The following is an 18639-nucleotide window of genomic DNA, read 5'->3' as shown; positions in this document are numbered from 1 at the left end:
AAACTGGATCAAAAACAGTGGTGTTTTTGTTAAAAAAAAAAAAAAAAAAAAAAAAAAAAAAAATGCAATGGCTAAAACTGCCTGGTATTTTTTAAGTGGAAAAGTTGTAATCCTGGTAAAATGGGGTTATGCCATGAAAAGTATTTATCCAGTATTTGTAGTATAGAAGGTAATTTGCTGACTGCTGTGGATCCCTGCTGTGAATGTAGCTACTGTAGCTCTTCCATTGAAATTAATGGGAGCGAGGGTGCATTGGCATCCACCAATGGTTCAACTGCATTCACAGCTGAGGTAAAACACCCCCTATGCTCAGGATTGATTGTAGTCTCAGCAACGAGTCCAATCCCACCCATCAGCAATTTATCCTCTATCTTGTAGAGCAGGTGTTCCCAACCACTGGACCAGGACCGGGCTGTTGCGGGTTTTTGCCGGTCCACGGAGCAGCATGCTGGCCTCAATAGATGCAGCTCTTGGCACAGCACATTGTGTGGGGCGGGTTGGTGATCTGGTCACAGATCATTAAACGCATTGCACTTCATGGCAATATAACATCAATTTGTCCACCCGGTGCTCCTATTCATTCTGAATCTATGGTGAGTTGAGTCACATTCACATTAAAAATGTCATAATTAAAGAAGTGTGCAGTAAAATCCAAACCCCTCCATAACCCCACCCCCATATGACCAAGGCGCTGCCCCTGTCCCACCCCTAACCCACCCTGCTTGGTCATTGAAAATGGTCATAATTGAAGCTGGTCCCTGATGCAAAAAATGTTGGGGACCACTACGATGGAGGATAAATATTTTTATAGGATAAAGCTGGAATTTAGTTAATCAAAAAGTGATCTGTCCCTAAATGTATACTTAATCATTGTATTCTAACGAGAAATTGCCTATATATTGTCTTCCGAACCATCACTGTATTTATTAGCATGTTTTTTTCGTTTCTTTTCTATAACTTGTATGATCTGCTTCCCTCCCCCACTCATTTTATCTCCTTTTTCAAGTACATTTATTTCTGCATTACTTTACCACCCTCTATCTGCGTCATGGTTAGTCCTATGGGGGACGGCAAGAGTGTGCCTGAGAGCAGATCTCTTCTGTACATGAATATCTGGATGATAACAGTTTTATTCACTGTGCTGCATGAACGGGGGGGATGTTGTGGCGGCAGCTAGGTGTTTTTATTTTTAACTTGTAAACCTGTTATTTACCGCTCAGCCTTCCATTTCCATTTATTATTAACTTTGGAAATACTCTGTACCTAATATTCTAACGAGAAGGATCTGCTAACTAAGCAGAAACTATTGACATTAGTAAGGTGCTGCTTATCTCCTCAATCTGTCACAAATTACTGTTGTGGGAAGTTTCTTCTCAGAAACCAAGTACTAATTGACTGAAATGTGTGTTGGTTTTTTTGTTTTTTTTGTTGTTTTTTTTAACTCAACAGTTGTAATATACACTCACCGGCCATTTTATTAGGTACACCATGCTAGTAACGGGTTGGACGCCCTTTTGCCTTCAGAACTGCCTCAATTCTTCGTGGCATAGATCCAACAAGGTGCTGGAAGCATTCCTCAGAGATTTTGGTCCATATTGACATGATGGCATCACACAGTTGCCGCAGATTTGTCGGCTGCACATCCATGATGCGAATCTCCCGTTCCACCACATCCCAAAGATGCTCTATTGGATTGAGATCTGGTGACTGTGGAGGCCATTGGAGTACAGTGAACTCATTGTCATGTTCAAGAAACCAGTCTGAGATGATTCCAGCTTTATGACATGGCGCATTATCCTGCTGAAAGTAACCATCAGATGTTGGGTACATTGTGGTCATAAAGGGATGGACATGGTCAGCAACAATACTCAGGTAGGCTTTGGCGTTGCAACGATGCTCAATTGGTACCAAGGGGCCCAAAGAGTGCCAAGAAAATATTCCCCACACCATGACACCACCACCACCAGCCTGAACCGTTGATACAAGGCAGGATGGATCCATGCTTTCATGTTGTTGACGCCAAATTCTGACCCTACCATCCGAATGTCGCAGCAGAAATCGAGACTCATCAGACCAGGCAACGTTTTTCCAATCTTCAATTGTCCAATTTCGATGAGCTTGTGCAAATTGTAGCCTCAGTTTCCTGTTCTTAGCTGAAAGGAGTGGCACCCGGTGTGGTCTTCTGCTGCTGTAGCCCATCTGCCTCAAAGTTCGACGTACTGTGCGTTCAGAGATGCTCTTCTGGCTACCTTGGTTGTAACGGGTGGCTATTTGAGTCACTGTTGCCTTTCTATCAGCTCGAACCAGTCTGGCCATTCTCCTCTGACCTCTGGCATCAACAACGCATTTCCGCCCACAGAACTGCCGCTCACTGGATGTTTTTTCTTTTTCGGACCATTCTCTGTAAACCTTAGAGATGGTTGTGCGTGAAAATCCCAGTAGATCAGCAGTTTCTGAAATACTCAGACCAGCCCTTCTGGCACCAACAACCATGCCACGTTCAAAGGCACTCAAATCACCTTTCTTCCCCATACTGATGCTCAGTTTGAACTGCAGGAGATTGTCTTGACCATGTCTACATGCCGAAATGCACTGAGTTGCCGCCATGTGATTGGCTGATTAGAAATTAAGTGTTAACGAGCAGTTGGACAGGTGTACCTAATAAAGTGGCCGGTGAGTGTATTATACAGTATTGTGCCCTAGCTGCAGCAGAACATAAAAGTAACATCATAAATGGTAGATTGGAGGCAAAAGTTTGTATTGTAAGGAATAGTGTAACCCTATCACTGACAATGACAATTTTTTGTAGGAATATCCTTAAAAAAGGGTTCTTCTCCTACCTTTAGATGTCTTCTCCGCGCCGCCGTTCGGTAGAAATACCGTTTTGTTTTTTGTTAGTATGCAAATGAGTTCTCTCGCAGCACTGGGAGCAGGTCTCAGCGCTCAAACAGCACTGGGGGCGTCCCCAATGCTGCGAGAGAAATCTCCAGCCCCACTTCCATCTTCTTCAGGATCGGCCTCTCTGTGCATCTTCTTCCGGAGCTGGGTTCAAACTCCTAGGCCTCGGGCAGAGTCGACGGTTAAATAGTTAATGTGAAAGTAAGTTTCTGTAACAGGCTAGGGTGTATGTATTATAACTGGATCTCCTGCTGTCAAGTATGTTGTCGGAATGTTGTGCATGCTAATCTAAAACTATATCAGAAATTAGGGAACATTTTAAATGGGTTTCCCATTTCAGCAATGTATTCCCTAGCCATAGGATAGAGGCCTAGTGGCAGATCCATGGGGATCCAACCTGCTGTCTCTAGCGATTCCACTGACATGAAAGATAAGCTCCTAAGATGAGGAGAATCCTTTTATAGGGAGTCTGTCAACAGAACCCAGTTCATCAACCTAGCCCACAGATTAAGGTCACCTAAATGAGTTGATATTTTCCCCATGTGAATTTGTGTTTTCAATTGCTGAGACAATGCTGTTTTTGTCAATACCATGTTTCCCCGAAAGTAAGGTATGCGGGGGGTTTCTGTTGAATTGCCTAATATATGCCCCCCCCTTCCCCCCGAAAATAAGGCATGCCCAAAATGGCAGCATCCGGCTTTCCTGTGCATACGGAGCACAGTGCACAGCATCCAGCCGGCTGCAATGCCAGTGAAGTGAGGCTCTCCAGCACCAGCATCGGAAGCTTCGCTGAGCCCCGCCTGCCGCTGTCGGGACAAACAGAAGATGGGAAAGGTAAGTAGGAAGGAAGTGTTGGCATGACTGCCGGTTGTCATAAGATATCCCCTGAAAATAAGACAGTTCCTATATTTAGGATGACGATTTAATATAAGACACTGTCTTATTTTCGGGGAAACACGGTAGGCTACAAAAAACTGGAGAGAAAGGAGTGGACAAGAATAAAATTTATAAAGAGGGGATCCTTCTTCTCCCTTTCACTCTTTCTGACATACTCAGAGAGAGAGGTTAGCTAGCGCTTTTAACCTTTTCGCTGCCAAGGGTCTCTGGAAATTTTGCACCTCCAGTAGCCAGAGCAATTTTCACAGTTTTGAGATGAACAAATCAAACCTAAATTGCAACATTAAAAAAGCATCCAACCCCCCGATACCTATATATTTTCTTAAAGTAGACACCTGCAGCATTGTCAGAATGCCACTTGGTACTGTATACAAACAGGCACCTTCATGCAATTTTGATTTAAAGTGAATGTTTTATGAAAAAATGCAAATAAATGTATATTAGTTGTTAAAAGCGGAAACCAAACAAAAAAATTAAATGCACCAAACCTCCTAAAAATAAGAGTTCAACATGTGCAGAGTTCATACATATCACTATGGCCTGAACCTGCATGCACGTGTCTTCAGAAAATCGCTAGAACTGGAAGGAACAAAAATCTGCTTTGAAGCTGGAAATGTTAAAAAAGTATCATCCTATAAAATGTAGGAATTACACACCATGAAAAGTAAGTGAACCCCTAAACCCTATATATTGAAAGTGGACAACCTAAAGATTACAAATATCTTAATGGGTCATTGATAGCCACATCCACCTTCATGTAACTTTGCGACCAACACAAATAATTTTTTGAAAAAATACGCTAAAACCCATATTTGCACCTAAAACTCATGTTCAATCTCACATTCATATACAAAATACTTTTAAAATAATAGCTTATGGTGTATACAATGTGCAAATATACTATATGTACCGCAAACATCAGCTACAACGAGCTCAGACTCCCAAAAACACGAATACAGAAGACAAGCAGGATTTTGCTGTTGTTCACTAATATGTTAAAAAGCTATACTGCACCTACCAAACGGTGACTGTGATACCAAAATATAACTTTTTTCAGAGTACACAGCATACCGTATATAAAAACACAATTTAATAGTTCATATATACAACCACCTTAATTCGACTTTGCGGCAAACAGAGATTGCTAGCAAAAATTGCGCAAAAATTCAAATTTGCCACTAAAGTGCGGCTCAAGCAATCCCTTTCTGCAAACATAATGTACTGTACATAAAACTGCAATATGTGAGGAGTTCATAAATACCACAGATGAATATATTTACAGGGGCGGGTGTTAAAGAATCACCAAAATCGCAGAAATGCGCCATCCCATTTTGCGCATGCAAATTAAAGAGGACTTTACATAAAAATGTTATTTTCCATCCCCCTATAAAAATTTTAGCAATCTATACGTTGATCTCTAGTGATAACTGTTACATACAGGGTATGTACAGAGTCTGATTGTTTCTCTGTCTCTCGCTCTCTTCTGAACTGCTCGTGTCCCTCTCCCTTTCCTGTTAAAGTTTGCAAATTGCTTGCTTAGACAGGAGGGGGGGGGACACTTTGGAGCGCTATATCTTTGGACTGCATCAACATATCTTGATGCTTTCAATTGCATTTTAAAGAGGAGAATCCCATCTTTAAAATGATACCAGGAACTTGATGATTATACTTACGGTTTTGGAGCGATTCACTGTTGAAATGCTGTCGGGAATTGAGATCTGCAGTTGGATCTCAATGACAAATAGTGTTTTCAACAGTGAATCGCTCCAAGACTGTAAGTATAATCATCAAGTCCCTGGTATCATTTTAAAGATGAGATTCTCTTCTTTAAAATGCATTTTAATGCTTCAAGATATGTTGATGCAGTCCAGAGATATCGGCATTAGTAGGGAGGACGTAGTAACTACGTCCTCGGCTACTGAACTTCCACTTTGGGAGCACGTATAGCTACGTGCCTGGCAGTGAAAGGGTTAAAGAGGACCTTTCATCAGATTGGGCACATGCAGTTTTATATACTGCTGGAAAGCTGACAGTGCGCTGAATTCAGCGCACTATCGGCTTTCCCGATCTGTGCCCGGTGTAAAGCGCTATCGGTCCCGGTACTGTAGCGCTTTACAGTCAGAAGGGCGTTTCTGACACTTAGCCAGGGACGCCCTTCTGCCCAGCAGCGCCTATCGCGCTGTACTGTGGAGCAGGGAGTAACTCCCCCCTCCCGCTCCTGATAACACTCGTCTATGGACGAGCTGTGTGAGCAGAGGGAGGGGGCGTTCCTCCCCTCTCCACAGTACAGCGCAATAGGCGCTGCTGGGCAGAAGGGCGTCCCTGGCTAAGTGTCAGAAACGCCCTTCTGACACTAAAGCGCTACGGTACCGGGACCGATAGCGCTTTACACCGGGCACAGATCGGGAAAGCCGATAGCGCGCTGAATTCAGTGCACCGTCAGCTTTCCAGCAGTATATAAAACTGCATGTGCCCGATCTGATGAAAGGTCCTCTTTAAATATGGTAACAGTATAAATTAAGGTTCAGGAGGGAAGTGTTTTAACAAGGGATGTTCTATAACTTTTCCTACCTGTCTGTTCTGTCAGTGTTTGAAAGATAAGCTTGTCTGTGCAGGTTGAGACATGTCTAGACATGCAAAATACTCACAGTAGCAGTTCAGTTTTATGAACGAACTATGTGACAAGATGGCAACTGCAATACAGTGCTGATCTTTAAAGATGGTGACCACTCTGCTGCAGAATGGCCACCATAGCTACCTTTTCTCCACTGTTTTGTACAAAAGAGACCTGGAGCTAATGCCCGCCATCAGAATGAACTCTGATCGCAGGCATTGCTTTTTACTATAGTTCCCCAAAGTAGAAGAAAACTGTCCTGTACTTTTGCCAAAGCAGGATGGCACTCACGTGGTGAGATTGAAGGAGTCGTCTGTTTCCTTGACAACTGGGAGCATAATAAAAGGTCCCCAGGCTTGTCTTTGTGTTCTAGCTAATATATATACTGTATTTTATATTTATATTAAAGTGTATATATGTCTATGTAGAGAATCTCCCATAGGCTGCAATAAAGTTGTATTGGTGTCTATGGGACATGCCCCCTAGAGGTAGCTAATAAAATAGTTTTAAAAATTAAATAAACAAATAAAAGTTTAGAAAAATGTAAAATTGAAAAATGCCTGTGACGGGAAGGAGTTAAATTCTTCACAAAAATAGAGAAGCCTAAAGAAATCCATGAACGTATGATTTCTTTATATGTTGTAAGCCGACGGCTGGTCAGGTAATGGAGGGGGTGTACATCTCACCCAGACTACTCAGGTGGGTGAGATGAGAAAACTCCTGAAAGAACGTTTCTCAGCAGATAACTATTGTCCGCTGAGGGTTATTTCAGAGTTCCGGTTACTGGGCTGGATTTTTAGGAATGGCAGGTAGGTCGGTAGTGGGACCTGTCATTCCACCCCCTTCCAGTCCACACTTTGAGGATGTCCCGGCAGCGACTCAGCTGCAGAGAATCTGCTCATCAGGGGAGGCTTAAGAAGCCAGCTCCAGCACAGACTGTGGGCAGAGCTTGGCTGGAGAAGTCAACAGAGAAGTCATATTTTTGGAGCTGTGTCCTGAATGATTCTACTGGCTGTTGGATTTCTGTGATTCTAGGTGAGGTAACCTATTCTATGTTTAGTTGGAGCCTAGCCGGGCAGGTATTTATTTTTGTATTGTTTCCTTTTGTTGCTGCACTACCTTTTTGAGTGAAAATAAAACTCTACCTTTGTTTTGGACTTAAAAGACTGGACTTGTGTGTCTATGCCACCCCTCCTAGCAACCCCAGACCTTGACAATGTTGATGATGCACCTTCACACTAACGAGTAAAGTTTTGGGCTAAGTAGTTTAAATGGGTTAGAGAGTCAATTGAAGATGACCCCCGTTTAGAGCAATCTGCCAAAGCATCTTCAGAGGAAATCATTGGGCCAAAGTCAGTGTTATATATTATGAATTATGTCTTTTGCTTGGCATGGTTTCCAGTATCATTCATGATGTTTTGATGGTCAAAAGTTGGTTCCTGATGGGTACCACGAGTGTTGACTCCTGAGCAAAAAACATGTCAACAGCTATTTGGCCAAGAAAACTTAGACATGCTTAAAGAAAATCCAGTAGACCTCTATTTCAGGTTGTTACACAAAACATGGGTCCACTACCAAGATCCTGAGTCCAAAGTCCATGCAATGGAAGCACAAGTTGTCACAAAGTTGTTGACAGGTGCTTGGCTGTTTCACGACAAATTCGTCAATTCACAAGTCTTGCAAATCACAGGATGCCACCTGGGAATGTGGCTTCATGGCGGTTAACTATGCAGCCCACAGTCCAGACCTGGCTCCCAGTCATTACTTTTCTATTTCGTAACCCAAAGAAATGTCTGCGAATGCAAAGCTTTTCTGATAATGCACTCTCCATCTATTCTGATGAATCCAATCACTGGAGGCGAAATGGAGTAATTGTGTTGTTCATGTTCAGGTGAATAACTTATTGAACACCCCTCGCAATAATATTAATAACTCAAGAACAAGGGGTTACAATTTGAAATTTAGCTAGCTATCTTAACTTAAATAGAAAATAATATTAAGGCAGATGGATCATGTGGTCTTTTTCTGCCATCAGTCCTTTGTTTCTATTGCCTAAATGCGACTCCCTCCCAGATAATTTCCAGCAAGTAGGATAACATGTTGCCCACATGCTGTTTTGGATGATTTTACATATTTTTCCACCCCTGGGCATTACTTGCACCAGTGGTCTAAATATATATTTTCCTTCCTTTTTCCTCACCACTAAGCCATGAAGTTGGCACTCGAGAGCCTGAACATACTGTGCTTGCAATATTATGCTCACATGGCAAAAGGAAAGTGGGACAGGCAGGCATTGATGTTCTTGATAGGCTGGCAGGCATGGCATATCATTTCCATTCACAAATTGGCTAGATTGCTTATTATAGAAGTCCTGACTTTCTGCTTGCTCAATCATACGGAGGTTGGGTGTTCATAGTAATCTGAATCTGTATACTTCTTTTCAGTAGCTAATATTCTGTATTCTCTGAAATGGTCGATGTTCTCTCATCTGTGTTGTACGCTCCCCTATTCGGCTATAATTGGAGCTTGCCTCCGAATATTCTCGCCTTCCTTTCCTTATATTTAGCATTTGCTAACCTTTTCTTTGCCATCTCTTTCACCATATCTCTCTCTGCTTTCCTTTTCCTAGCTTCTCTCCATCCACCACCTTTTTGTGAAGCCTTCACCCTCCCACTATCTATGGTTTTCTCCCCCCTTGGTGACAGAGTGCTTATAAGACACTGTGTGACTCATCCACCGAGTGTGGAGAGATGTGCAGAGTAACAGCGCACCCCCCGTATCCTCAGCTGGTTGCCACAGCAACTGGGTCACCTCTCTGTATGTGCTGCACTCCATCAGAGGCAAGATGAGCAGTAACAAGAAATGGGAATTTCTAGATCCGCTCTCCGGAGCAGGATATTCCACACCTACAGTTTTCGTCAACATCAGTTCCATACTACACTGCTTAGAGATATAAACGACCATGTCAATCGGGTCAGTGACCACAAGTTTCTAATTGTGCCGATACAGTATTACGTCTTGCTGAAGCCACAAAGCTAGGCTTCAAACATAAATAGTTAATAAGGTAGAGGTAAAGGAAGGATGATTGATTAAAAAAATAAACATATAAAATATGTTACAAAAGAAAACCAAAACCTGCTAACTACCTAAGGAGTACGTTATTTAGTTGTGTGTTCTCCCTTAAAGACTATGCATGAACATTCATGTCATATGCCTAGCTACAAGAAGATGGCAAACCAAGGGGGCCTTACTCTTTTGGTGTCATCCACTGTCACCTGCCAGTCTAATGGCACATATTAATGATGTTTAAATAGTGGGTCAAGGAGCCTGTCAACATCTTGTGGTTTTAGAAAGAGAGAAAGTTTGGCATTGTGGACTAAAATCTCAATCACTTCTATTTTCTTCTCTTCTATAGCTGGTTTCGCAAGAAGCACCCACAGATGGATCCTCTTGTACCCATTCCCCCTAGCTCAGAAACCAAGGACCGCTGGAGAAGCTTAACAGTTGTGCCTTACCTGGAGGATCTACACGGGTATAGTGAGGATGAAGATCTGTGTGACTTGGAAGATGAAATAATCTATACTCAAGACTTTACAGTTCCAGGTAAAATGTCGTTTGTTTGTTTTTTGTTTTTTTTTTAAACTCAAATTTTGCTTTATATGGTACTTATTTTTGCTTTATGTTGTAGCTCACACTAGTATCGCCTCTCCATTATTCTGGTCTATTGGAGTACCAGAACAATGGGGGCGGGGCGGACCGCTAAAACAGCAGTAACACATGAAGTCTGGTGGACCGCACTGTCTATAATAGGGTCCGTTGGGTGTCCATTTTAAAAAAACTGGTTGAAACTGGTCATCCATGCAGGACTTTTTTGTCCCACCGATTTTCATGTGAACACTACACTGAATACTACAGCACAGATTGGAACTTGGCCTTAGTCTGATGTACTTGAAGTAGAATTATTAGACAGTAAATGCAAGATACTGTCCTATTTTAGAAGCTATGACTTTTTTTGTCAACAATTAATGCATAAGAAACTCAACTATACAACCTCACCAAGAGTGAAAATTTCAAGTAGCCATGTGTTAATAAATGCATTCTAACAATAGTAAGCTGTAGCACCGCAGGAAGGAGTCAACTTCCTCCACTATAATGTAAAAAACTGAAATTAATACTGGACATTCTTGCTTTAACATTAAGGCCATTTAAGCTACTGTCATCTACTTGCATTTTTATATGTGACTTCTTCATTAAGGTGTATTTTGTTGCATTAACTGCAAGTAAAATCAGATATGAAGAGTTACTGATATGTGGGACATATGGAGGTAATAATTAGGTATCTTCATAATTAAGGTCCTTCATTAGTACCCTCACATATTAGTAACCCTTATATGGGGCGCACGGGTTAATATGAGGGACATGATGGGGTTAACTTCTATTAATGTGAGGCACAAGGAGTTACTGAAACTAAATTAATAACCTGAAATGCCTGACATTAATAGGCAGAGTAACTAAAGGAAGGTACCTGTGTGTGTCACTTTACTGTAGCTTCTTCTCCTCCATACAACAGACATCTTCCATAAGACACAATGAATCCTGGCCACTCATCTGCAGGGTAGATGCTAAATCCTAGTGTGCTAAAGGACCTCTGATAACGTCATGACCATGTGATCGGACTATGGTGTGGGCGGAGCTACTAGGATTTAGACTCAACCTTATCTGCAGATGTTACATACCAGTGGCTACAGGACCTTTGATTACATCACAGTCACGTGACCTCATGACAAGCCAATCACAGAGCAGTAGCACTAAAGGACCTTCCCCTTCCAGGTCCTTCCAGTTTTCTGTGTTCCGTGGACTCTGACTCGTGTATAAGCCGAGGGGAGCTTTTTCAGCATAAAAAAATGTGCAGAAAAAGTCGGCTTATACTCGAGTATATACGGTATGTGTTATCCTCCGGATAGGGGTAAGTGTCTGATCTCTGGAGTCGACTGCTGTGACTACCAGCAATAACAACAGCAGGAGTCCCCAAGTGCTGAAATTCGTTTTTTGGTGTTTGCTGGGGGTCCCATTAGTCAGACCCCTGGAGATTAAGTACTTATTCCCTATTCTGTTGATAGAGGAGGTATGTGCTATTATTGGGTTATCCACTCAACTCTCCCCATTAGTGGTCCTATGATTTGATTGTAGATCAAGGGCAAGATCTTATGCATCCATTACATATGGACATTCACAGAAATATGGTACATATTGCCATAAGTTCCTAAAATGAAATAAATCTGTAACTATATTGCTGATCCGTATCGAATTGGTTGACGTCTAACACCTAGTTTCCCCATGGATCATGTGTTCCCAACAACTAGTACACAGAAAATGGAGCAGGAAGCAGACAGCTCTATTCTAGGATAGGCTATTAAGATTAAGTAAAAGCTTTTATGTACTGTCCCTCTGCCCTTTAAAAAGGGCTGGAAGTGGAAAAGAATACATTGAAAGAGATTTAATAAACAAAATGAGCTAGAGTTTTGGCACAATCACCACCAAAAAAAACCTTGCCTTTCTCCACATTTGTCAAGTGTTTTTAGACACTTTTAAGACTAGGGAAAGGGGTGTGGCATCATGTGAAGTGAGATTGGGCTAAGATATTGCACACTCCATACATTTTGGCTTATTTACTAGATTTTGTATCTTTAGACTGTCTAGCGTAACTTTACATCAGAGTTATCATTGAGTGGTAATTCTGGAGAAGTTTAAGACTATTTAATATAACGTTTGCTCTGGCTAAAACAGACCATACTATTACATCTGCCTGTAATATGTTATAGAAATTTACCTTTGAAACAAACCTGTCAGGTGATTTCTGCTGACCTCACTTTCCCTCTGTCATATCCTGCTCAGATGAGGAAGCAGAAACCACCATTTCCCGTTTTAAAGGGATCATCAAAAAGAGGGAAAAAATGCCATGTTACCCTCTCGATTAAAATGTATTTTTATCCCAAATTAGGGCAGGTACCTGAAGAGGATATGTTTGTACAGATGCAGGGCACTGGACATACCAAACAGCTATGTATGAATGGCACAGAGAATCAACTAAAGTCAGAAAGGAGAGTGAGCTCTGCATCCCAGCGCAAGGCTAGCACATCAGGGGGCAAAGTACGTAAATTGTCAGCCTGTAAACAACAGTGACCGAGGAGACAACTCTGCAAGGTATTATTTTCAGTAAAAAAATATATTCTTATTTGGAAGAGAGGGTTCTTACAATTTTTTCAGTTGTGTTTTTATTGTAATGTGCGTATTCAGAAAAAGAATAAAAAAAATACAAACTGTATGGTCACACAGAGAAGGTACTGGCTTCCAGCATTTGCATAATGCACAGTGAGCAATCATTTGTGTTTCCACATACGTGCATTGATGATATGATGACCCCCTTTTATTTTGTCCTTCCTAAATAATGTAATAATCTGTGACTTGATGTTCACTAGGTCATGGTATCACTTTACTGTTCAAGTAGATTCACAGTGTGGGGGAGGGTCGGCTTGTGTGCCCCAACACAGTGTGTGGGCGGCAGGAGGATTGAGAGACATCGGCAGAGATAATGAGGGCTGAATAAAGAGGTGTCTTCATTCATATCCTGCAGTGAATGAGTCATAGGCTTTGCCAATGACGGCAGGTCTCCTCTGACGTTGGTTCTTCCCCCATCTTCTCTCTCTCTCTCGCTTTCTGCATCCAGTGTAATTTTATGTGATTCTTCTTTCTACGCTCCCTCTGCTGTGGTGTATTCCAGAATGTTTGATCTGAAGGCTACATTCTCAGTATTCTCTTCAGCTTCCTATATTTGGATTTGTTGTGCTTTGACTGAATGCTGATCCTATTCTCCATGGTTCGATATTGTTTAGTCAATTTGCTCGCTGTCCTCTTTTGCTTCTTCATCAGGCTAGGCATCTGTGTACACCCCTAATGCTACAATGCTTGCTTTATGGCAATTTTAACCCATTGTTTTGGCCTTTTCCTGTGTAGTGTTATCTGAAAATAAGCCGTTGCGGTAACAGTACAGCCCCTTTTTAGGAACAGAACCGTTCAACAACAATAAATACTAATCTAAAACCTACCATTTGTTTTCAGTTGGAACTACACAGGAAAAGGGCAAAACAATTTATTAAAGCTGCCATAGTATTAGTAGGGATAGTATTAGTGGGGTACAATGAATACACCTAACCCACGAAGAAACATAAGAGGACAACAGTCGCCTAGACTACATGATATTGAACCACTGAGAATTAAGATGAAGTGCACAACAAACCCAAATATAGGAAGCTAGGTCAGGCTAGAAGACAGTATTGGAAATGTAGCCTTTAAGATCAATCATACATCAGAGCAGAGGAAGAGAAGAAAAAAAGCATCAAATGAGAGTTTAAAAGAAAAAAAAAAAATCACGCAAGTGATAGGCATGTTAAAAACAGCTGGTGGGTGTCGGAAACCTGACAATCTTTAATTGATGACCTATCCTAATGCCTCTGACGCCACATTATTGAAAATATTTTTTGCTTGCAAATATGAAGACGCTTTTTTTGCACTCTCAGTTAATAATACACAGGCAAGCAGTGAAATTGTCCAGGCTATATACAGTATAGCCTAGTTCAATGATGGCAAACCTTTTAGAGATTCAGAGTGCCCAAACTGCAACCCCCAAGCCCACTAAATTATCGCAAGGTGCCAACATGGCAATTTAACCTTAATATTGTGCGGATCCACAACTGTGAACAGTTACAGACCCACAAAATACAGTTGTATAAATTGGGCTTTACTGAGCTATAGAAGCAATTTTGTACTGAAATTTAAAGGTCTCTGCATTTGGTACTTTTGAACAATTAATAATCACTATTTACATCGCACAGGATCTATTTTATCGTTACCATGCAATGTTATTACAGCCTGTACTAATATCAGGTCTACTATAAAACAGATAATGTGTGATATAAATAGTGAAGGGACTCCATACAGGACAATATGCCCCACAGTGGCCCCAAGAGAGTACAATGTGCTCCACAGTGGTCCCCACACAATACAATGTGCTCCACAGTGGCTCCCAGACAATATTTTATGCTCCACGGTGGTCCCCCACACATTATAATATGCTTCACAGTGGCCTCCACACAGTATTCCCAGTAGCCCCCTTATGTATTACTAGCCTCTGCCCGCGACTTCGTCTTCGGGTTGTTGGAGTGGATGATCAGCCTATATTCAGCGAATTGCTGCCGTCTGGTTTGCCTGCTCCGGCGTTTTGGCAGCTCTTAAGCTGTCCTGCTGCTGAACTTGTTTGTCGCACTGTGCCTGTGATTGTTTCGGTATCTCAGCAGCTCGCTGGGATGCCATATAATGAGCGTGTTGTTGGTGTTGATGATCCACCTGCTCCGACGTTTTGACAGCTGTCAAGCTGTCCTGTCGCTGAACGCGTTGTTCGCACTGTGCCAGAGATTGTTCTGGCATCTCACTTGCTCACTGAGAAGCCATATAATGAGCGTGTTGTTGGCGTTGATGATCCGCATGCTCCGGTGTTTCATCAGCTCTCAAACTGGCCTGTTGCTGAATTCGGTCCTCGCGCTGTGCCCGTGATTGTTCCAGCATCTCAGCAGCTCGCTGGGAATCCATATAATGAGTATGTTGTTGGCGTTGAGGATCCGCCTGCTCCAGCAGCTCTGAAGTTGGCCTGGTACTGAAGTTGTTCTTCGCACTTTGTCTGTAATTGTTCTGGCATCTCAACAGCTTGCTGCGACGCCATATAATGCATGTGTTGTTGGCATCGTTGATCCCCCTTAGCTCCACTTGAGAACTCTGTTGACTTCTGGCTACCTTCATAGCTCTCGTTGTTTGCGACAAATTAGATTTTCTTTTTCCTGGCATGTTTAAAATTGACAAACTGCCAATTTGGATTAAAGGTGTTTGCCCATGTCAGTTTGTCAGCACTGGAACAGATCAGATAATATGCAAATGTGTATAGACACTGAGGGTTAGCGTGCGTTTACACAGAGAAAACAGCCCTGGGACCTCAGATAAGCTGCTGCAGGACCAGTGTAATATAGTATGTGAACATAAATTCGTAACAGTCGTGAAGCCATGTCATTTACCAGGATAAAAAGTAGCCTATGTTTAATCAAAGTTACAATCTATCTATGTGCCAAATTTCATTCAAATCCGTTCAGCAGTTTTTGTGTGATTGTGGAACAAACATCCAAACTTTCACATTTATAGTATTAGTAGGATAGGATAGGATATGCTCCACAGTGGGCCTCCACACAGTATAATATAATGCACAATAGTCCTCCCCACACTCAGTATTATATGCTACACAATTGGCCTCTCACAGTATGATATGCTAATATGATATATGATCCACAGTAGGCCCACACACAGTAGTAGAAGCTTCTTATCTATTATGCAGTCCCACAAAGAGCGTCCTCCTTCTTATTCTTACTGCAGGCGCCGAGGACGTCACACTCTGTAGCCAGTGTAGGTCGTGGTCGTGCGGACCATCGGCCTACACTAACAGCTTTCAGTTGTATGTGCAACTGAAAGCTGTGATCGCTCACTAATGGGGGATCCGGTGCAGGATTCCCATTAGTGAGCAATCAGGGCAACTGCACGCATGCCAACAGAGAGGGCTTTGTGTGTCCTCTCTGGTACGCGTGCCGTAGGTTCGCCATCATGTGCCTTGTTTATTTAGTAGTGGAAAAAAAGGTTTGTGTTAAAAACTGTGTATTTAAAAAAATAAATAAATGGCCATTTGTATATGAATATGTGCGGTATGTGGAATTTACTTCTAGTTCATTATATACTGTTGTAATTACATTTTTGTAAAAGTTCTATATTGCGGCTGAGAAAATCAAATGAAGTGTTCAGTGTAACAATAGCATGGTTGAAAGTACAGGAGTCATCCTGGACTTTGGTAGCTGCACATGACCATGTTTGTTAGTGGGTGGTGCGGGGTGGGGTCTATAGGTAAAAATTGATATTCTGGCTTACGATTAAAAGTTGATTTTTCAGCCCCAAGATTTACTTGGCCAGCTAGTAGAAATATTGGATTTCTTTCCACTAGTGCTTCAAATCTGGACCAATTGTATAGACTATAGTGTATGATTTTTTTCGATACATTAAAGGGATTGGCCACTTTAAGACAAATATTGAGAGGTAAATGTTATGTAGCAATTCCTCACGGTTTTCTAGATCTCTGCATGCTGTCATTCATTTTGTTACTTCTATTGGATCCTTCTCTGTCACTGTCTCATCTTCCTCTCTATCTCTTTCTCTGAATGTTCTTCCACGACTAAGTGCTGGTTAGTGACAAACGTTACTGATCACATTTGGTTTTTTTTTTGTTTGTTTTTTTTTTTTTTCCTTTTTTTTAAAAATCTAATTTAGTACTTGGAATCAGTTGCTATATATATAATGAAAAGTTGAAATTTTGTCTTTTTTTTTTTTTTCTTCCCCTTATTTAAAATTTTCAAGTCAAAGTTTTTTTTGCACCCATAATAACACAATACAAATACAAAATGTCCTAAAACTCCCAAACGTCCCAAAGAATATATTCAGCAGAGGCGTATGCCTGACTGGCCTCTTGAGACTAATACTGCCAGCAAGGGAGAAGAGGAAGATGTCCCATTTCTCTATTTTTTCCTCCTCCTCCGCATCTAGAACAATTGCTGAGCCAACTCCTGAAATTGCTGAACCAATGTGGACTCCACCCCTGAAAATTATGAGCCTCCGCTATCTGACCTTATGGCCAGGTCAGGAATCCAGTTTGAGACTGAAGGATGCACAGCAACTGACTTTTTCTAAGTCTTTTTCTCTGATGAGTTTATAGATTTTATAGTGGCCCAAACTAATTTATATGCCCAACAATTTCTAGAACAAAATGCCACCTCTTCATATGTTAAGCCCCTGAGGTGAACCACAGTAAAAAAGGAAAATATTCTGGGGTCTTGTTCTATATATGGGCATAGTGAAGAAATCAAATATTCAACAGTATTGGAGAACAGACATCTTGCAAGATACTTCTGTCTATCGAATGGTCATGACCAGGACGAGTTTTTATATTATCCTGAAATTTTTACACTATAATGATAATACGTAGTGCCCGCCCCGAGATGCCCCAAACTTTGCCTATTCAATGTCAGGTCAGTCATTGACCACTTTAGGGGCAACTTTGCTGCGTCATGCATCCCTGATTAGTACATTGCATGAGTGTTTGATCAGTTTCAAAGGGAGACTTAAATTCTGCCACTACCTGCCCAGTAATGTGCGAAAGCAACTCAGGGTACATGCCTAAGTTTAGGGGTTTTATGAAGGAAAGAACACAAGAATTGAGACCCCAGAATGCCCCCCAATCCTAGGAGTTTGTGGGGAAAATAGTGTGGTTATTGCTGCACTCACTGCTGGACCAGGGTTATTGCCTATATGTGGATAACTTCTATACCAGCATCCCACTCTTTAGTTGCCTCAGTTCCAGTGGAACTGCAGCTTGTGGGACAGTGCGCAGAAATCATAGAGGCCTCCCAAGGGAAAATATTGTGCGCACCCCAGAAGGTGTGCGAGTAGGGCGGTCTGCAATGAGAATATGAGGGATTTTCATGTACTGACCACAATTCATGGTAACGGCAGCACCGTTGTCCCTCTACATGATACCAGTACCACTACCCCCAAGCCAGACTGCATCCTGGCCTATAATACGTACATTGATCTATCTGATAAAGTCCTGAAGCCATATAGTGCCATGTGAAAAATGAGTGTGGTACAAAAATTTGGCCGTACACATGGCAATGTATAACACTTACGTGATATCATGATGTACAGGCAGGATAGAAAGTTTCCTTCAATATCAGGAGGAAGTTATCAAAACGCTAATATTTAGGGACCAGAAGGGCTAGGCCCAAGTATTTCTGGAACTGAAGAGGCCTGTATTGTACCAGAGCAAAACTTTCCCAATGAAGTCCCACAAACTGCAAAGAAAGGGAAGACCATTTATCAGTGTGACACTTGCCCTGAAAAACCTGGCCTATGCATTATTAATTTTATTTATTTTCCCCTGGTATATCGCCTCCATACCATGATGTACTTTGTATAGATTTACCGTTTAACCTCTATTATCTGGTAATTTCTGAAAAATAAATTAATGAAATACCTGTGGTTCCAAATGTTCGCTATACCACTTGATAAAATTTTGTCAAGGAGTGTAATTT

At 41.7% G+C, this 18639-nt stretch overlaps 1 protein-coding gene across 1 annotated transcript in view; it reads left to right on the top strand.

The window, feature by feature from the left end:
* STK11 (serine/threonine kinase 11) overlaps positions 1 to 18639 on the top strand; it is an 84516-nt gene that overhangs the window by 64245 nt on the left and 1632 nt on the right. Inside the window, exons 8-9 of the mRNA XM_075283555.1 lie at positions 9825 to 10012; positions 12411 to 12613. Coding sequence (XP_075139656.1) covers positions 9825 to 10012; positions 12411 to 12592 — 370 coding nt within the window. The 3' untranslated portion in view covers positions 12593 to 12613. The remainder of the gene's footprint in view (positions 1 to 9824; positions 10013 to 12410; positions 12614 to 18639) is intronic.

Source organism: Leptodactylus fuscus, chromosome 1, assembly GCF_031893055.1.
Source record: "Leptodactylus fuscus isolate aLepFus1 chromosome 1, aLepFus1.hap2, whole genome shotgun sequence".
Classification (NCBI taxonomy): domain Eukaryota; kingdom Metazoa; phylum Chordata; class Amphibia; order Anura; family Leptodactylidae; genus Leptodactylus; species Leptodactylus fuscus.
The sequence above is the reverse complement of the archived record's forward strand: the minus strand, read 5'-3'. Positions and strand labels throughout refer to the sequence as shown.